General features: G+C 37.6%; 1 protein-coding gene across 1 annotated transcript in view; it reads left to right on the top strand.

Moving 5' to 3' along the window:
- Positions 1-17,947, top strand: part of NALCN (sodium leak channel, non-selective) — a 309,533-nt gene that overhangs the window by 176,464 nt on the left and 115,122 nt on the right. Inside the window, exons 11-13 of the mRNA XM_070751235.1 lie at positions 7,132-7,263; positions 10,427-10,594; positions 16,243-16,434. Coding sequence (XP_070607336.1) covers positions 7,132-7,263; positions 10,427-10,594; positions 16,243-16,434 — 492 coding nt within the window. The remainder of the gene's footprint in view (positions 1-7,131; positions 7,264-10,426; positions 10,595-16,242; positions 16,435-17,947) is intronic.

Below are 17,947 nucleotides of genomic sequence, written 5' to 3'. Positions count from 1 at the left end.
GCCTTCGTGACACATCTTTGAAGTTTCAGCGTGTTCCTGTTTGTAAGGACATTTTCTGTTACCTGTGTTTGCTTTGAATTCTATAAACTGCCTTTGATTTTTACCAGTGTGTCTGGCTTCTCTTTTTGGGTTGGTGTTTGCTGGAGGGACCCAGACAGAACAATTCTATATTTTAAAAGAAAGTATTATTATTATTATTATTATTATTATTATTATTATTATTATTATTGTTATTAATTAGATTTGTATGCTGCCCCTCTCCGAAGACTCGGGGCGGCTCACAACAGTAATACAAAAACAGTATAACAGTGAGACAAATCTAATACAGTGGTACCTCGGTATTCGAACGCTTCTCAGCTCGAACAACTCGGTTTTCGACCAGGAAAATCCAAAAACTTTTGCCTTGCAATTTGAACAAAGCTTCGGAATTCAAACAGCCGAGCCGAGCCGAATGCCTTTCATTCAGCAGGGAACGTTCCCGGCGCTGCTGCTGCGCTAAGGAAAGCCTCTGCTGCTGTCACTACTCTCGGGAAAGAGAAAGTTGGTGTAACTGCTTAAAGGAAAGGAGCCCCCCCCGGAAACTGACGGTATTGCAGCCCCCCCCCACTCCCTACAGCTTGGAGCGGAAAGGTGTAGGAAGGGTGGGGGCAGCTGCAATACCGGCAGTTTCGGGGGCTCCTTCTTCCCTTTAAGCAGCTACACCAACTTTCTCCTTCTCAGCGAGGGCGGCTTTCCTTCAAGCAGCAGCAGCAGCGCCGGGAACGTCAGCAGCTTCCCTTTCTCATGTGACATTCCCAGCGCTGCTGCTGCTTGAAGGAAAGCCGCCCTCGCTGAGAAGGAGAAAGTTGGTGTAGTTGCTTAAAGGGAAGAAGGAGCCCCCGAAACTGCCTACAGCTTGGAGCGGAAAGGTGTAGGAAGGGTGGGGGCAGCTGCAATACCGGCAGTTTCGGGGGCTCCTTCTTCCCTTTAAGCAGCTACACCAACTTTCTCCTTCTCAGCGAGGGTGGCTTTCCTTCAAGCAGCAGCAGCGCCGGGAACGTCACACGAGAAAGGGAAGCTGCTGACGTTCCCGGCGCTGCTGCTGCTCGAAGGAAAGCCACCCTCGCCGAGAAGGAGAAAGTTGGTGCTTAAAGGGAAGAAGGAGCCCCCGAAACTGCCGGTATTGCAGCTGCCCCCACCCTTCCTCAGATCTTTATCCCATAGGAAATAAAGGAAATAGGGGCTGGAAACCAATTAAACCCATTTCCATTATTTCCTATGGGATAAATTAATTCGGTATTCGACCAAATCAGTTCTCGGCCACACTTTTGGAACGGATTATGGTCGAATACCGAGGTACCACTGTATTAAAATAAAGCATATCTAAAAGCCCAGCAATTTAAAACCATACAACACATACATACCAAACATAAAATATAAAAGCCTGTAGTTACAATTAGCAAGAGATCCATTTTCTGTTTATTTTAGATTCTGTCAGTAACATGGAGATCAGAGTATCTATCATCTTCTACTTACAGTATTTATTTGCATAGAAGCTGTTCTGCTTGAGACAGACTGTGAATCTCACTTCACAGATTCTTCTAATACAAATTAATCATTTTCATGCCACTGTTGTTGCATTTGATTAGCTCAAAGCATTCCCTGTTTTATATGCAGAGTTTGTCCTGATTTTTACAAAATGTCAGAGTAATTAAGCATTAAAAAAAAAATGATTAAAATGGTGAAATTTGGGAAACTTGTCTTGCCAGGCCAGTGAATCACGTTCTTTAATGCAAATTTGATTTTGAAACCATCAAAATATTCTTGAGTAACATAGGACTGAACAATAGTTTCTTCCATTATTCAGTTGGTATCACAGAGGAAAGAGACCGACTTAGGCAACTACTGCAAGGAAACAAGGAAAACAGTTATGAAGTACAAAGAAGAGAAATGCATAAACTGATTTATTATACATAGCACAGTCTCAGTTGCACAATGAGAATTAGTGATCTATGTATCAGTCTAAACATTCATAGGAGTGGAGGTTGGTTTGCTGATGCTGTTGATGCTATGTTGAAGCAACGAAATTTTGATGTGAGCCTATGTCACTTTCCAGAGCAATGATTCCCCTTTATCTGGAGCTCAATATGGAAAAGATGTCCCAAACTACAGGTGGTCTTCAACTTACAACTGTTCGCTTAGTGACTGCTCAAAGTTACAACAGCAGTGGAAAAAATGACTTATGCCCATTTTTCACACTGATTGATTGATTGATTGATTGATTGATTGATTGATTGATTGGATTTGTATGCCGCCCCTCTCCTCAGACTTGGGGCGGCTAACAACAATGGTAAAAGACAACATGTAACAATCCAATTTAATAAAACAACTAAAAACCCTAATTATAAAAACCAAACATACCATGCATAACTTGTAATGGCCTAGGGGAAGAAATATCTTAACATTCTAATCTCTGGGGGGAGTTGATTCCAGAGGGTCGGGGCCGCCACAGAGAAGGCTCTTCCCCTGGGCCTCGTCAAACGACATTGTTTGGTCGACGGGACCCAGAGAAGGCCAACTCTGTGGGACCTTATCGGCCGCTGGGATTCGTGCGGTAGAAGGCGGTTCCGGATGTATTCTGGCCCAATGCCATGTGGGACTTTAAAGGTCATTACCAACACTTTGAATTGTGACCGGAAACCGATCGGCAGCCAGTGTAGGCCGTGGAGTGTTGCAGAAATGTGGACGAATCTAGGAAGCCCCACAATGACTCTCGCGGCTGCATTCTGCACGATCTGAAGTTTCCGAACACTTTTCAAAGGTAGCCCCATGTAGAGAGTGTTGCAGTAATCGAACCTCGAGGTGATGAGGGCATGTTGCAGCATTCCTGTGGTCATGTGATCAAAACTTATGACAGTTGCCATGTCCTGGGGTGATGTGATTCCCTTTTTGCAACTATCTGACAAGCAACATCAATGTGGAAGCCAGATTCACTTAACAACCATGTTAGTAACTTAACAACTGCAGTGATTAACTAACCATGGCTAGAAAGGTTGCTCTCATCATCAATTTTGTGCCTAAATGTTTCACTAGTTGAGCTTGATCCTGATTGTTTGTGTATTGTGGAATATGGGCTGGGAAAATGGGTTAGACTTAGAGAACAGCCTAATTTTGCTTCCCTCATCTAATGCCATCTTTTTGTTTCAGTTGCAAGCAATGAACTAAGCTGCATAAAGTTAGCAGTGTATTGTGTAATTAATCGATAGAGTATAAAATAAAACATAAGGTTAGCATTATATTTATTTATTTATTTATTTATTTATTTTGTCCAATACACAATGAGGGTTTTAGTGGGTATATATCTATATACACATAGTAAAATACATGATGAAGGTTATAGAGGAGACACTCATAGTAAAATATATCTAAGAAATAGAAGGTATAGTAATAGAACATATCAATGAAAGAATAGAAGAAGAGATATAGGAATAGAAGAAAGGTATAGGAGATATAGGAGAGCAATAGGACAGGGGACGGAAGGCACTCTAGTGCACTTGTACTCGCCCCTTACTGACCTCTTAGGAATCTGGATAGGTCAACCGTAGATAATCTAAGGGTAAAGCTTTGGGGGTTTGGGGATGACGGAAAGGGGCGGCATACAAATCTAATAAATAATAATAATAATAATAATAATAATAACAACAACAACAACAACAACAACAACAACAACAACAACTATGGAGTCCGGTAATGAGTTCCACGCTTTGACGACTCGGTTACTGAAGTCATATTTTTTACAGTCAAGTTTGGAGCGGTTAATATTATGTTTGAATCTGTTATGTGCTCTTGTGTTGTTGTGGTTGAAGCTGAAGTAGTCGCCGACAGGCAGGACGTTGCAGCATATGATCTTGTGGGCAATACTTAGATCTTGTTTAAGGCGTCTTAGTTCTAGGCTTTCTAGGCCCAGGATTGAAAGTCTAGTCTCGGGGGGTATTCTATTTCGAGTGGAGGAATGAACGGCTCTTCTGGTGAAGTATATTAAACATTTGGCCACAAGAGATCCAATTGCCAAAGGCAATGCAAATATTTGAACCAGGATTATTATTCCTAGCAATAATCCTACCTCTGTATTGTCTCCAAAGAAAAGATCTCTAAAATTGACTAATTCTTATAAAATTCTTAATATCATAAGCAATTGATACCCAAAAGATGTTCCCAGCAGGATTTCTGAGTCCAAGTACTATGTTTTGTTTTCTGAAGTATAGGGAAGCGCATTGTTCAACTTCTGCTCTTTCTACAAAAACTACCTGTACAATATTGTTTTATCGCTTGTTGTGAGCCGCCCCGAGTCTTCGGAGAGGGGCGGCATACAAATCTAATAAATTATTATTATTATTATTATTATTATTATTATTATTATTATTATTATTATTATTACAGCTCCTTTAGCAAACTCTTGATATTATTCGTCTCTATATGCAAGCCAAAACTTACGGTAGTTGCCACACGGTGCTAATGGCCAGATCTGTCTGGGATATGAATCATTGGGGATGGCTTAATGCTCCTGGTTCTTTGTTATGAGTTATGGAGTTCAGTTAATGGCTCCCAGTAATAGATGGCTGTCAACTGTAAATTTACTAGATTTTGGAGCACTTTGATGTCATCCATATAAATACTGTGGATTAAAGCAGAAAGGTTACTAGGCAACATTCACAACGATTCCAACAAAGGAGAATATTTGTAGCTTAGGGTTGAAATGAAGGTCTTTGAGGCTCTACCAGCTTGGTTGTTTTTTTGCAGATATTTCATGACTCAAACTAGGTAACATCATCAATCAGGAGATAATTTGAGTCATGAAACATCTGCAGGAAAACAAGCAAGAGAGAGAGAGAGAGAGAGCACCCAGGACCCCTCACCCACAACCATGGATGCTTTGATGGTTAATCATTTTATTGTATATACATTTTCACTACAGGAATAATTTATCCTGCTTAATTTGCTTTAGTTTAGTTAAGAATACTTTGCAATTCACTTTTATTCCAGAGTATGCGTGTTTGTTGTTTGGTTTGTTGGTTTGTTGGTTTGTTTTATCAAGTACATATTGGTAATATACAAAGATATAACAATTTTTATATACATTAGGACAGGGTACGGTAGGCACGCTGGTGCATTTATGCACGCTCCTTACTAGCCTCTTAGGAATCGGGTGAGGTCAACAGTGGGTAGTCTAAGGCAGTGATGGTGAACCTATGGCATGGATGCCATAGGTGGCACGCGGAGCCATATCTGTTGGCATGTGAGCCGTTGACCTAGCTCAACTCCAACATTCATGTATGTGCTGGCCAGCTGATTTTTAGCTTGCACAGAGGCTCTGGGAGGGTGACAGATTTAGAGATAAATTATAGCCCGCGTGGACCATAATGAATCAAATCTGAGGGTCGATGAATTAAAGTAGAGAATCAGCTTTCAAACAAAGTTACTTTTATTAGGAAAATAAGAAAATATAATTAAATGCCTTAAGAGACATCTGACATGCGTGCTACATCATTGAAACCTAACAGAGAATGTGATGGACAATATGGAGGATTTCAACAAGAAGGAAATGATGCATGTATGATGTGGCAGGATTTTACATCATAATGGGTGGAGCTAATACAAACACACACTGTTAACTATTTAATTACTGAACGACTTAGAATGTCTCCGGGGCTGTCAATACTCAGTGTGACAGAGGGCACTTTTGGCTTCTAGAGAGCCTCCAGGGGGATGTGGGAGGGCGTTTTTACCCTCCCCTGGCTCTAGGGAATCCTTTGGAGCCTGGGAGGACAAAACACGATCAACTGGACTCACCAGAAGTTGAAAAACAAGCCATTTCCTGTATCCGGAAGGCGTCCATGGGGCGGGGAAAGCTGTTTTCGCCGTCCCCAGGCATTGAATTATGGATGTGGGCACTCAAGAAAGTGTGATAGTATACGTGCAGACTCTTTCAGCACCCGAGAAAAAAAGGTTCTCCATCACTGGTCTAAGGGTAAAGTTTTGGGGGTTAGGTGATGATGATCGACAGGCACGAGAGAACCAGGAATATTTCACCCATGATTTATTTCATAGAGAAATTATTCAGGGGCATGATTTAGATCCAACACTCTCATTCTTTCTACTTGTGCTTAAAATTGAAATCATAGTTGCCACACATTCATGTGTTGCTTTACCTGAACTTTCTGCTTAAATTAATTTTTGAATTTTAATGAATGTTTAGTCTGATCACACTCCATATGCCTTTATTTATTTCCAAAAAGCATTTCAGTGATTAAACATAGCTTTTTATAATTTGAAGTGTACTTTTGGGGATACAGCATATTTAATCAGCTGTCCAAATATCCTTTGGGCAGGGAACAATCCCACCCTGCTTTCAATAAAAGATTTCTCCTAATGTAAAGAAACTGCATGTGGTTAAGTCCACACAGATTGCATTAACGATTTATTTGATGTAAGTATGTCAATGATTGTAACTTTTTTTCTCTAGGTGATTAGCAAAGCTAAAATAAATACTGGAAATTAGTGTAGCTGATATTGGGCTGTTTTATTTTGCTGAAGTTTTTTTTTTTCATACCCTTCCCTGGCATTTATGTTTTGATATTGCTCTCATCTTATCCCTTATGGTGTTAAAGAAGTTATTTGAAGGCCTTGACAATTTCAGTCAGAGTTTCTATCATGAGTTGGGGGGAGGGGCCAGCTTATTAATCCAATCTGGCCACAAAGAAAATTAAATTTTGATGTCTACTTCTGATTTTATTTTATTTTTTTGTTTACTCTGAAATCTGGAGTTACTGCCCCACTGCAACAAGGCAGAGGAATACTGATTTGGCAAGTGGTGCGAAGCAAGGAATAGACTGCCAGGAATTCATTACATTTAGGATGTCTGAAAAGTTGAAGCTAATGACATATTTTTTTAATGTCCTAAACTGATTAAAGAACAAGAGGAGGCAAGTGACAAAACATGCACAATGGCATCATTCATACAGATACTCAATATATTGTTAACAGATATTGGGACATAAATACAGTATATAATCACAGTATTTGCAGTTTTCCGAGAATAAAATCATGGCTTTTCCCCCAAGATAAACACACCTATATTTTAACTCTTTGCAGAGAATGATGAGGTCTTCGATTTTCCATATGTTTATCCTGAGCATGGTAGCTGTGGATGTCATTGTTGCTGCTAGCAATTATTACAAGGGAGAAACTTTCAAGAGCCAATATGATGAGTTCTACCTTGCAGAGGTGAGTCTTCCTTTCAGTATTGATTGATTGATATTGAACCAAAGAAATTTCCTAATGGTGGGAGCAATTAATCAATGGAATAACCTGCCTTCAGAAGTTGTGGGTGCTCCTTCATTGGAGGCTTTTAAAAAGGGACTGGACACCCATTTGTCTGAAATGAAACAGGGTCTCCCATCTAAGCAAGGGGTTGGACTAGAAGACTCTTCCAACTCTTTTTGTTTTATGAAACAAATCAACATTATTGTAGATGCCTTGACCAACATAAGACTGATTTAATATGATTTAAATGATGATGGACAATGATGTTGGGTTGGGATGGTTGTTTCAAGTTATACCTTTTAACTTTACATGCAACCATAAAGCTTTTTAACTGATATTGATTATTTACTATCAAGTTATTTTGGTCTCCTAATGGCCACATAGCTGTTCTCATTCATTCATTCATTTATTTATGAATAGGACTTGCATGCCGGCCCTCTCTGAAGACTCGGGGCGGCTCACAACATGTCGAAAAATAATATACAGTAGTCCCTCGCTATACCGCGTTTCACCTACTGCGGCTTCACTTCATCGCGGGTTTCTGAGGAAGTCAATCGGCAGATTTAAACAGCCCGCCGAACTCGATCGGCAGGTTTTTTTTAAAAAAATATATCTAAAATTGTAAATACTGTATTTAAATACTGTATCTAAAATAAATACTGTGTGGGAAGGGTTTATAAACACTTAAAACAATGAAAACTTACCAAACAATTACAATATAAATACTTAAATAAGTACTATCAGTCGATAAATTCCCCATCGCGGATTTCACCTATTGCGGCCAGGTCTGGAATGTAACGCCAGCGATAGGTGAGGGACTACTGTACAGTATACATAATTTAAAAATCCAATTAATATAACTAAAACTTTTAAAAACACGAATAGATTTAAAATCATCCATTTACCATTCATCATCAAAACATACTACATTTGTCGGCCGGGGGACTAGGGTCTAATGGCCCCAAGCCTGGCGGCATAAATAGGTCTTTAAGTTTTTATGGAAGGTGAGGAGGGTGGGGGCAATGTGACTGTCCAGGGGAAGCTGATTCCAGAGGGCTGGGGCCCCTAGAGAGAAGGCTCTTCCCCTCGGTCCCACCAAATGACATTGTCTAGTTGACAGGACCTGGAGAAGGCCGACTCTGTGGGACCAAACCAATCGCTGGGACTCATGCGGCAGAAGGCGGTCCCGGAGGTATTCTGGTCCGATGCCATGTAGGGCTTTATAGGTCATAACCGACACTTTGAATTGTGCCCGGAAGCTAATTGGCAGCCAATGCAGTCCGCGAGAGATGGAGATATATGGGTATGCTTTGGAAGGCCTATAGCCACTTGCGTGGCTGCATTTTGAATGATTTGAAGTTTCTGAATACTCTTCAAAGGTAGCCCCATGTAGAGAGCATTGCAGTAGTCGAACCTCGAGGTGATAAGGGCATTATGATCTATCTCTAACCTTTCAAGTTTTGTATTTGTCACCATTGTAACTGCATCTATCCACCTTGCTGCTGGCTATCCTTTTCTTCACTATCCTTGTACATTTTCCAACATTAGAGCTTTCTCTTAGTTTTTCCATAATGTATCTTAAAATAGGATAATTTAAGCCTGGTCATTGACTGATTGACTGATAACTTTGGATTGATTTATTGGATATCAATCAATTTGTTTTCTTAGCTGTCTACAATATTCTCATAAATCTTTGTTCAATATTAATGTTAAAAGCATATCCATTAATATCAAATGCCACATATATGGATACATCACAGGTGGGTTAACATTGGTTTGTGTTGTTTATTTTTAAATATATATATATCTTTATTAATTATTAACATTAAAAAGAGGACAAAACAAATACAGAACAAAAACTAAAGACAAAAATAAAACTGGCTTGTTTAGATGTCAATATTTAATTCAAGAAAATGTTTTGCACTAGCTATATACAGTATGTTTATCTTACTTTTGACAAAAATCTGTCAAGCAACTTTCAAAAAGGAAAAGAATAGAATAGAATAGAATAGAATAGAATAGAATTTTATTGGCCAAGTGTGATTGGACATACAAGGAATTTGTCTTGGTGCATATGCTCTCAGCGTACATAAAATAAAATATACATTTATTTATTTATTTATTTTATTTATTATTTAGATTTGTATGCCGCCCCTTTCCACAGATTGTCATAGGGGTCAAATAAGCAATTTGTCAAGAATCATGTGGTACAACACTTAATGATTGTCATAGGGGTCAAATAAGCAATGAAGAAGCAATATTAATAAAAATCTTAGGATATAAGCAACAAGTTACAGTCATACAGTCAACATGGGAGGAAATGGGTGATAGGAATGATGAGAAAAACTAGTAGAATAGAAGTGCAGATTTAGTAGAAAGTCTGACAGTGTTGAGGGAATTATTTGTTTAGTAGAGTGATGGCGTTCGGAAAAAAACTGTTCTTGTGTCTAGTTGTCTTGGTGTGCAGTGCTCTGTAGCGACGTTTTGAGGGTAGGAGTTGAAACAATTTGTGTCCAGGATGTGAGGGGTCAGTAAATATTTTCCCCGCCCTCTTTTTGACTCGTGCAGTATACAGGTCCTCAATGAAAGGCGGGTTGGCAGCAATTGTTTTTTCTGCAGTTCTGATTATCCTCTGAAGTCTGTGTCGGTCCTGTTGGGTTGCAGCACCAAACCAGACAGTTATAGAGGTGCAGATGACAGACTCAATGTTTCCTCTGTAGAACTGTATCAGCAGCTCCTTGGGCAATTTGAGCTTCCTGAAAAGTATGCAGGAGAAATAAATTTCCCTTACAATCTACAGGTAATCCCCCTGTATGCCTTGTTTTAAGACAGATATTGGTAACTACCTGTGTATAGCAGATATTTTATTCCACTTTGCAATTCTGAGCAACAGAGAGGTAGGCATGAATGTTTTCAGGAATAAGGGAAACACTCTCTTGCCAACTACTCAACTTTTGATAAACAGAAACACCTTAGCCAGTTTACCCCTTTTTTCTCATTTCAGAGATTTGATCTGAATCTAAGGTCTTTTTCTTGGAAAAGTTAGTATGACACATGATTGCCGACATATAATAATTCCAAGAAATTTTGCTTAGGCTTTTTTTGTCCTTTTCTGTTCTCACAGGTGGCCTTTACAATCCTTTTCGATCTGGAAGCTCTCTTAAAGATCTGGTGCCTAGGATTTACTGGATACATCAGTTCATCTCTTCATAAATTTGAACTGCTGCTGGTTATTGGAACTACTCTTCACATTTATCCAGTCCTCTACCATTCACAGTTTACATACTTTCAGGTAGAGTGCTAATTTTCACTTCAGTATACCCAAGGAAAATAGTATTTGAAATCACTCCAAAAAGTGGTCTACATGTTATTGATGTTTATTAATTTATTCTGTGGCTTTATTTTTTTCATTTTCAGCATGATGCTCACCTGTCAGGTACCTGCCAAGTACATATTCCTTATTGAATTGTTGTGTTTGTTGTGTCAATACCCTTTTTTATTAATTGAATCCAAAGCACTGTACAATTTATATGCCACCTTTCAATTTCACTTGAAAGATTTTCAACGTCAACCATAGCTTTTCAGATAGCTAAAAGCCCTCCAAATGTCTAGTTGACAGGACCCGGAGAAGGCAGACTCTGTGGGATCTAACTGGTATAGTAATATAGTACTATATATTAATATATAGTAATATATAGTAATATAATATAGCCTTATCTTACTGATTACTTTCTGGTGTGCCATCTGCAGACTCTGGGGTTCATCTTTCTAGCCAGGGGTGATAAATAAAAAACAACGCAACAGGAACTTAATCATTTCTGAACTTCCTGGATTGTTTAGGATCTTCACCTCTCTTACAGCAGCAGGATCCTCCTTCTATTCAGAGTTTAATGGATCAGGTTCCAGCCACAGGGCGACCGATTATTTTGGGGCATCTCTAGAAGAAAGAATTTTACATATTCTCAACTCCAATATTGTCCTGAGTTTTCCGTATAATAATCTGGCTTTTATTTATTATATGATACATCAAAAAGCCTTACTTTTTGATCCTTAAGAGACTTTAAAGTTTTATAGTATTGAAATGCATTAATTCATTCATCCCAGAAATTCTGAAGATCAGCCGGATCCTTAGATTTAAATAGGTATTTGATTAAGACATGGCTTTATAAATGATTTATAATCCATTTAGTATTTTATTTTACGCTTCACCACAATTTTTAAAGGTGTAATCTTTAAAATTTATTTATTTATTCATTCGTTCATTCATTCATTCATTCATTCATTCATTGGATTTGTATGCCGCCCTTCTCCGTGGACTCTGGACGGCTAACAACAGTGACAAAAACAGAATGTAAAAATCCAATACTAAAATATCTAAAAACCCTTGTTATAAAACCAATCATACATACAAACATACCATGCATAAATTGTAGAAGCCTAGGGGAAAGATTATCTTAGTCCCCCCATGCATGACGGCAGAGGTGGGTTTTGAGGAGCTTACAAAAGGCAAGGAGGGTGGGGGCAATTCTGATCTCTGGAAGGAGTTGGTTCCAGAGGGTCGGGGCCGCCACAGAGAAGGGTCTTCCCCTGGGCCCCGCCAACCGACATTGTTTAAATGACCATTTAAGATTTAAAAATCAAAAACTTTTCATAAATCAGTGGCTGAAAGGGCTGTATTCTCAAATACAGTCAAAATATGGCTAGTTTAATGAAAAGAAGGACCAGGGGACTGGAGGCTAAAACATCAGAAGTTTTTAAGAAGATGTTGAAGAACTATTTGTCTGAAGTGGTGTAGGGTTTCCTGCTTAAGCAGGGGATTGGACTAGAAGACCTCCAGGGTCCTTTCCAACTCTGTTGTTGTTGTTGTTGTTAGTATGGATCTTAGAACACCACAAAATGCAGAACACACATCTTCTAATACTTGCTTCACAGTCATCTTTATTAAATTCTCAGTGTAAAATTACCTAGGATTTTTAGTATCTGCATGTTGACAGTTTTAAGTTACCTTCCTATCCTCAATGATATATGGAAGACTTTGAAAAATGGATTGCCTTTTGCTACATGAGTTATCTCCTTCTGTCCATTGTGGCCACAATCATTTCCCCAAAGCCCACAGATAGATTTTAAACTGTAATTGCGCACACATGCGCACACACACACACACACACACACACACACACAAATATATAGCCATAAATCTTCCCTGCAAATGCAAATGAAGATCCAAGCTTGACCTTGATGCATGACTGTTAGATCTAGGTTTGATTAAAATTTTAACATTTTAATTATAGAAAACTGAAGTCTTATTGGAAAGAGATAATTTTTAAAGATGAACATTAGAGCCAAATTAATTCAACGGACAGGATGTCTAGTAGCCTATTGATATTCAAAAGCTATGGATGCTAAAAGAACAGGGGGAGATGAAAATATAAATATATCAGAATAGAATTCTTTATTGAATTCTTTATTGGCCAAGTGTGATTGGACACACGAGGAATTTGTCCATTGGTGCATATGCTCTCAGTGTACACAAAAGAAAAGAAACATTTGTCAAGAATCATGAGTTACAACACTTAATGATTGTCACGGGGAACAAATAAGCAATCGGGAAATAATATTAATATAAATTGTAAGGATACAAGCAACAAGTTACAGTCATATAATCATAAGTGGAAGGAGATGGGTGTTAGGAATGATAAGAAGACTAATTGTAGTAGTAATGCGGCCTTAGTGAATAGTTTGACAGTAGTGAGGGAATTATTTGTTTAGCAGAGCGATGGCATTCGGGAAAAATAATATAAAGAAATAATTACAGAGAGTCCTCAAGTCCTCATCTTACAAGCAGTTGTTTAGTAGCCATTCAGATTTATGATGGTGCTGAAAAAAGTGACTTATGAACATGCTTGATGCTCAACAAACATTGCAGGGCTCCACAGTCACATGATTGCAATCTGGTTGCTTGGCAAACTTGCATTTATTTACAATGGAGCACTTGTCCTTGGGTCATGTGATTGCCATTTTTCCAGATGACTTCTGAGAAGGAAAATCAGTGAGCGAAGCCTACTTAACAAACCACAGTTATTTGCTTAATGATCATGGCAAAAAAAAGTGGATTAAATCAGACATGGTCATGTGATGACTCACTTAATGACCGCAATCAGTTCTGATTGTGGTCCTAAGTTGAGAACCACCTGTATTGCAGCCAAAATCACAAAATAAAGTAGTTGAAACAATTATTTCTCTTCACAATGATCATCATCAATGTTTTGAATGATGTTGGGATTATCTTCCTAATAAAGTGTGTGTATGTGAGAGAGTGTGTGTATATCTCCGGGACCGCCTTCTCCCGCACGAATCCCAGCAACTAGTTAGGTCTCACAGAGTTGGCCTTCTCCGGGTCCCGTCAACTAAACAATGTCGTTTGGCGGGACCCAGGGGAAGAGCCTTTTCTGTGGAGACCCCGACCCTTTGGAACCAACTCCCCCCAGATATCAGAGTTGCCCCCACCCTCCTTGCCTTCCGTAAGCTCCTTAAAACCCACCTCTGTCACCAGGCATGGGGAAATTGAGACTTTCCCTTCCCCCTAGGCTTATAAAATTTATGCATGGTATGTCAGTATGTATGATTGGTTTCTTAAATTGGGTTTTTTTTAAAAAAAAATTAACTTAAATATTAGATTTGTTTACATTGTATTATTATTGCTGTTAGCCGCCCCGAGTCTACGGAGAGGGGCGGCATACAAATGTGATAGATAGATAGATAGATAGATAGATAGATAGATAGATAGATAGATAGATAGATAGATAGATAGATAGACAGACAGACAGACAGACAGACAGACAGACAGACAGACAGACAGACAGACAGACAGACAGACAGACAGACAGACAAACCATAGTCATATATTCATATATTCATACACACACAGCACAAAAACAAAGAAAAACAAAATATTTTTTTCTATATAATGTGTTATAAATTGAAGGAACCAGTCATCTCACATAACTGATAGTAATATGTGTGTAGTTTTTCCTCAGATATTCAAACACTCTGATGCACTCATATATGATTATATGTATGGAATAAGAAATATTTATCATCTGTTGGAGAGGAAGAAATCTCTGCTTCTAATCCTCAAAAAAATTCAAACCATTCTCAAAAAAAAATACAGGCTTGTAAAAAGGATATTGTTTGAAGTCTGTCCTGTCTCTCTCTTGATGAAAACAAATGGCCTTGTAAGCTGGTTTCTGGAAAGATTAATTGGATACTTAAATGTCAATTAAGGTAATATAGGTATGGATGGAAGCACCCACAATAAAACATTTAGCAGAATCCTAGTGAAGCATGGTACAAGTAACTTGTTTTTAACATTTAAAGAAAAACTGGATGGTTCAATCTATTTTGATTAAAATATATACACATAGATTGAGTGAGTGAGTGAGTGAGTGAGTGATTAAAAGTCAATTAACTTAGGAGGCATGTGTCAGAAATATGTTCGTTTCTGAAGGTAATATCACAATGCGAGTAAATGGTTTGTAACCATGGGATAGGTTGATGTAAGCCATAATCAGCATGTAATCATGGATTTGCTAATTGTGCTGCAATCTGATTGGCTGAATCGTGTGGGACCTAATCGGTCGCTGGGACTCATACGGCAGAAGGCGGTCCCACAAGTAATCTGGTACTTGATATTGGTACTAATAAGAGAGAAACATTAGGAGAGGGATAGTAGGCAGGGGAGGTCAACAGTGGATAGTCTAAGGGAAAAGTTTTGGGGGTTTGGTGATGAAACAACAAAGTCCAGTAGTGAGTTCCATTCATTAACAACTTGGTTGCTGAAGTCATATTTTCTACAGTCAAGTTTGGAGCAGTTTACTTTGAGTTGCATCTGTTGTGTGCTCGTGTATTGTTGTGGTCCAACCTGAAGTAGTCGTTGACAGGAAGGACGTTGTAGCACATGATTTTATGGGCTATGCTTAGGTCGTGTTTAAGGCAACGAAGCTGCAAGCTTTCTAAGCCTAGGATTTCAAGTCTGGTTGTGTAGTGAATTCTGTTGCAAGTAAAGGAGTGGAGGACTCTTCTTGTAAAGTATCTCCGTAATACTTAACTAGTACTAGTACTAGTGAGGTACTAGTAAAGTACCTCACTTTCTCAGAGTGTGGAACAACAGACCGTCCTGTCTTTGGTAAAGTTTGGGATTTAGGAATGTTTAAAAACAATTTTTGTACCTATTGTAAATCTTTCCTGAATCTCCTATATGTAATGTATTTTGCTGTTTTTGTAACTCTTGCAACAATAACTCTTAAATATATAACATGCAGCTCTGACCTAAATCTTTGTAGTAATTGTTGTCTGTTTTGGGAAGTTACTATTGTCTATTTAATTTGGTGTACCTTATCATATTTGGACACAAATCAAAGAAAGAGAGAGAAAATGAACTATAATTCACCATAAATTCCAGTTGTATGGATATGGAAATGCTGAACTTTTGGACATCAGCTTGAAATTATAAAAAAATAATGCATTTAATGGATATATATGTTAAGATTGGAAAAGGGTTTAAATTAGGTGGTTGGAAAGCCTAATAATGTGAACCGAATATCCCTTCCCCAAGCATTAAAGCGGCCACAATCTTTGGAAGTCATAAAATTGTTTCAAAGTCCAGTTGTGACTCTCAAGAATTCCAGTGAAGTGAAACAGCAGAGCAGACAAAACATGTACAGAGTGCAGAGGGTGTTTCAAATCAGCTGAGCAGACCTTTCAAAGGGCAGTTTCTTAAATGCTTTGCACTTCCTTTGAATGCTTTGTTCATCCCTTCCATCTACTGTAACCATTCCATCTACAAGCTTTATGCCATAGGTGTTGCTAGAAAAAAAACCAATTTGTTTCTTTTGTCAACCTGCAGCTATATCAATAAAAAAAAATATTTTCTCTCTGCAGGTACTTAGAGTTGTTCGACTTATCAAGATTTCTCCTGCCCTGGAAGATTTTGTATACAAGATTTTTGGACCTGGAAAAAAGCTTGGGAGTTTAGTTGTATTTACTGCCAGTCTATTGATTGTAATGTCAGCCATTAGTTTGCAAATGTTCTGCTTTGTGGAAGAACTAGACAGATTTACCACCTTTCCAAGGGTAAGTTAAAAATTCCACTGCAACCAATCAGATTATGGCTGCTTAGAAATGGGAAGTCACTTGGTAATTGGTTTAACGTAGTTGGGTTTGAATGAAAATAATGCCATTTTCTTAATCTGGTAGTCTAAATTTATGTAACTTAAAGACACAAATAATGTAATAGTCTTAGTGAGCCAAAGTCAGATTCCTATTATTGCTGTTTCTTATTTCTATACTATTGATTAGGTTAATTAAATTGGAATAAATAAAACAATGTGATACATGTAAGAATTGATAGTATATATTTTTAATTAGAGCAGAAAGATAAACATATATAATTCTTACACTTCGGAATGAAGGAGAGTTTCTTTTCCAATTTAAAAACTAATATATTGGTATAATTAAACCTAAAAATGCAAGTTAGTCCTTTTGTTGCTCTAGGAAAATGATCACTTTTAGACTGGAAAATATTATTTCTTTCAACAAATTATCAAACTTTATTAAAATTTATTATTTATTAAAATCAATAATACAAGTCAAATTACTAGCTAAATATAAATAGAAATAGAAAAAAGGTCTTACCAAAGGAACTTCCAAATGAAAATTTCAAAATAATTAACTAAAAATATAGCATTTCCTCCTAAATACTTAAGCCACATGAACACAATTTTTTCATTGCAGAATTTTCCCTAGTCTTTATATACAGTATAGATTGGGAAATTCTTTAGACTTTTAAATTACATTTGAGTTTTTTAAAAATATTTTGTTTTACTCAAAAGATTAAGAACCAACATCAAAAAGAAAGGAATTGAACAGAAACAGAACAAAAACATTCAATAATGTGAATTAAAAAAACAAAAGACAAAAACATATATTATCTCCCCTAGTTAAGCACTGAAAAATCGATTGCAAGAATAATACAGTAGCTTCTTACCTTGCAAACCAAGTCCAGAATTTATAAGCTTGTACATCTATTTGCAACCCAATTGACCTATCATACATTAGAAATGTGAAAGGTAAAATAATTAACATTTGAAGCTTTTGAGGCTAACATTGTAGGTCACAAATTTCTACTGATGACAATCACCTACTTTTAAATCTCTACTTTTTAATGTCTTTTTTAGCTTGGAAAATTGTCACATGGGAATTTCTTTCTTTACTTCTATTTCAACAGAAAATTAGCAACTATTGTTCTGGAGTTTAGTTTTTGATTGTTTTTTTAATTCACACTCCCCCTGCTGCAGAATTAGAAGGATTACATTTAAACCATCTAAAAAGAAAATTAACATAATAACAATGAGATGTGGCAGAATTTTGCATTTTTTACTAGCAGGATACTAAAACAAAATATGAAATAATTTAGAAATGATGGTGTTTTGTTTATCTCCTCCAGGCTATCACTTTATTCTAACACCAATACTTTGTCACTATGACTTCTGCCTTTCCAAAAAGCTGCTGGATTGATTTTTAATGCAGCCATTTATTTTATTTATTTATTTTAATTCTACCCTGTAGAGTTTTTGTTATTCTACTT

The sequence above is a fragment of the Erythrolamprus reginae genome, chromosome 4 (assembly GCF_031021105.1).
Source record: "Erythrolamprus reginae isolate rEryReg1 chromosome 4, rEryReg1.hap1, whole genome shotgun sequence".
Classification (NCBI taxonomy): domain Eukaryota; kingdom Metazoa; phylum Chordata; class Lepidosauria; order Squamata; family Dipsadidae; genus Erythrolamprus; species Erythrolamprus reginae.
The sequence above is the reverse complement of the archived record's forward strand: the minus strand, read 5'-3'. Positions and strand labels throughout refer to the sequence as shown.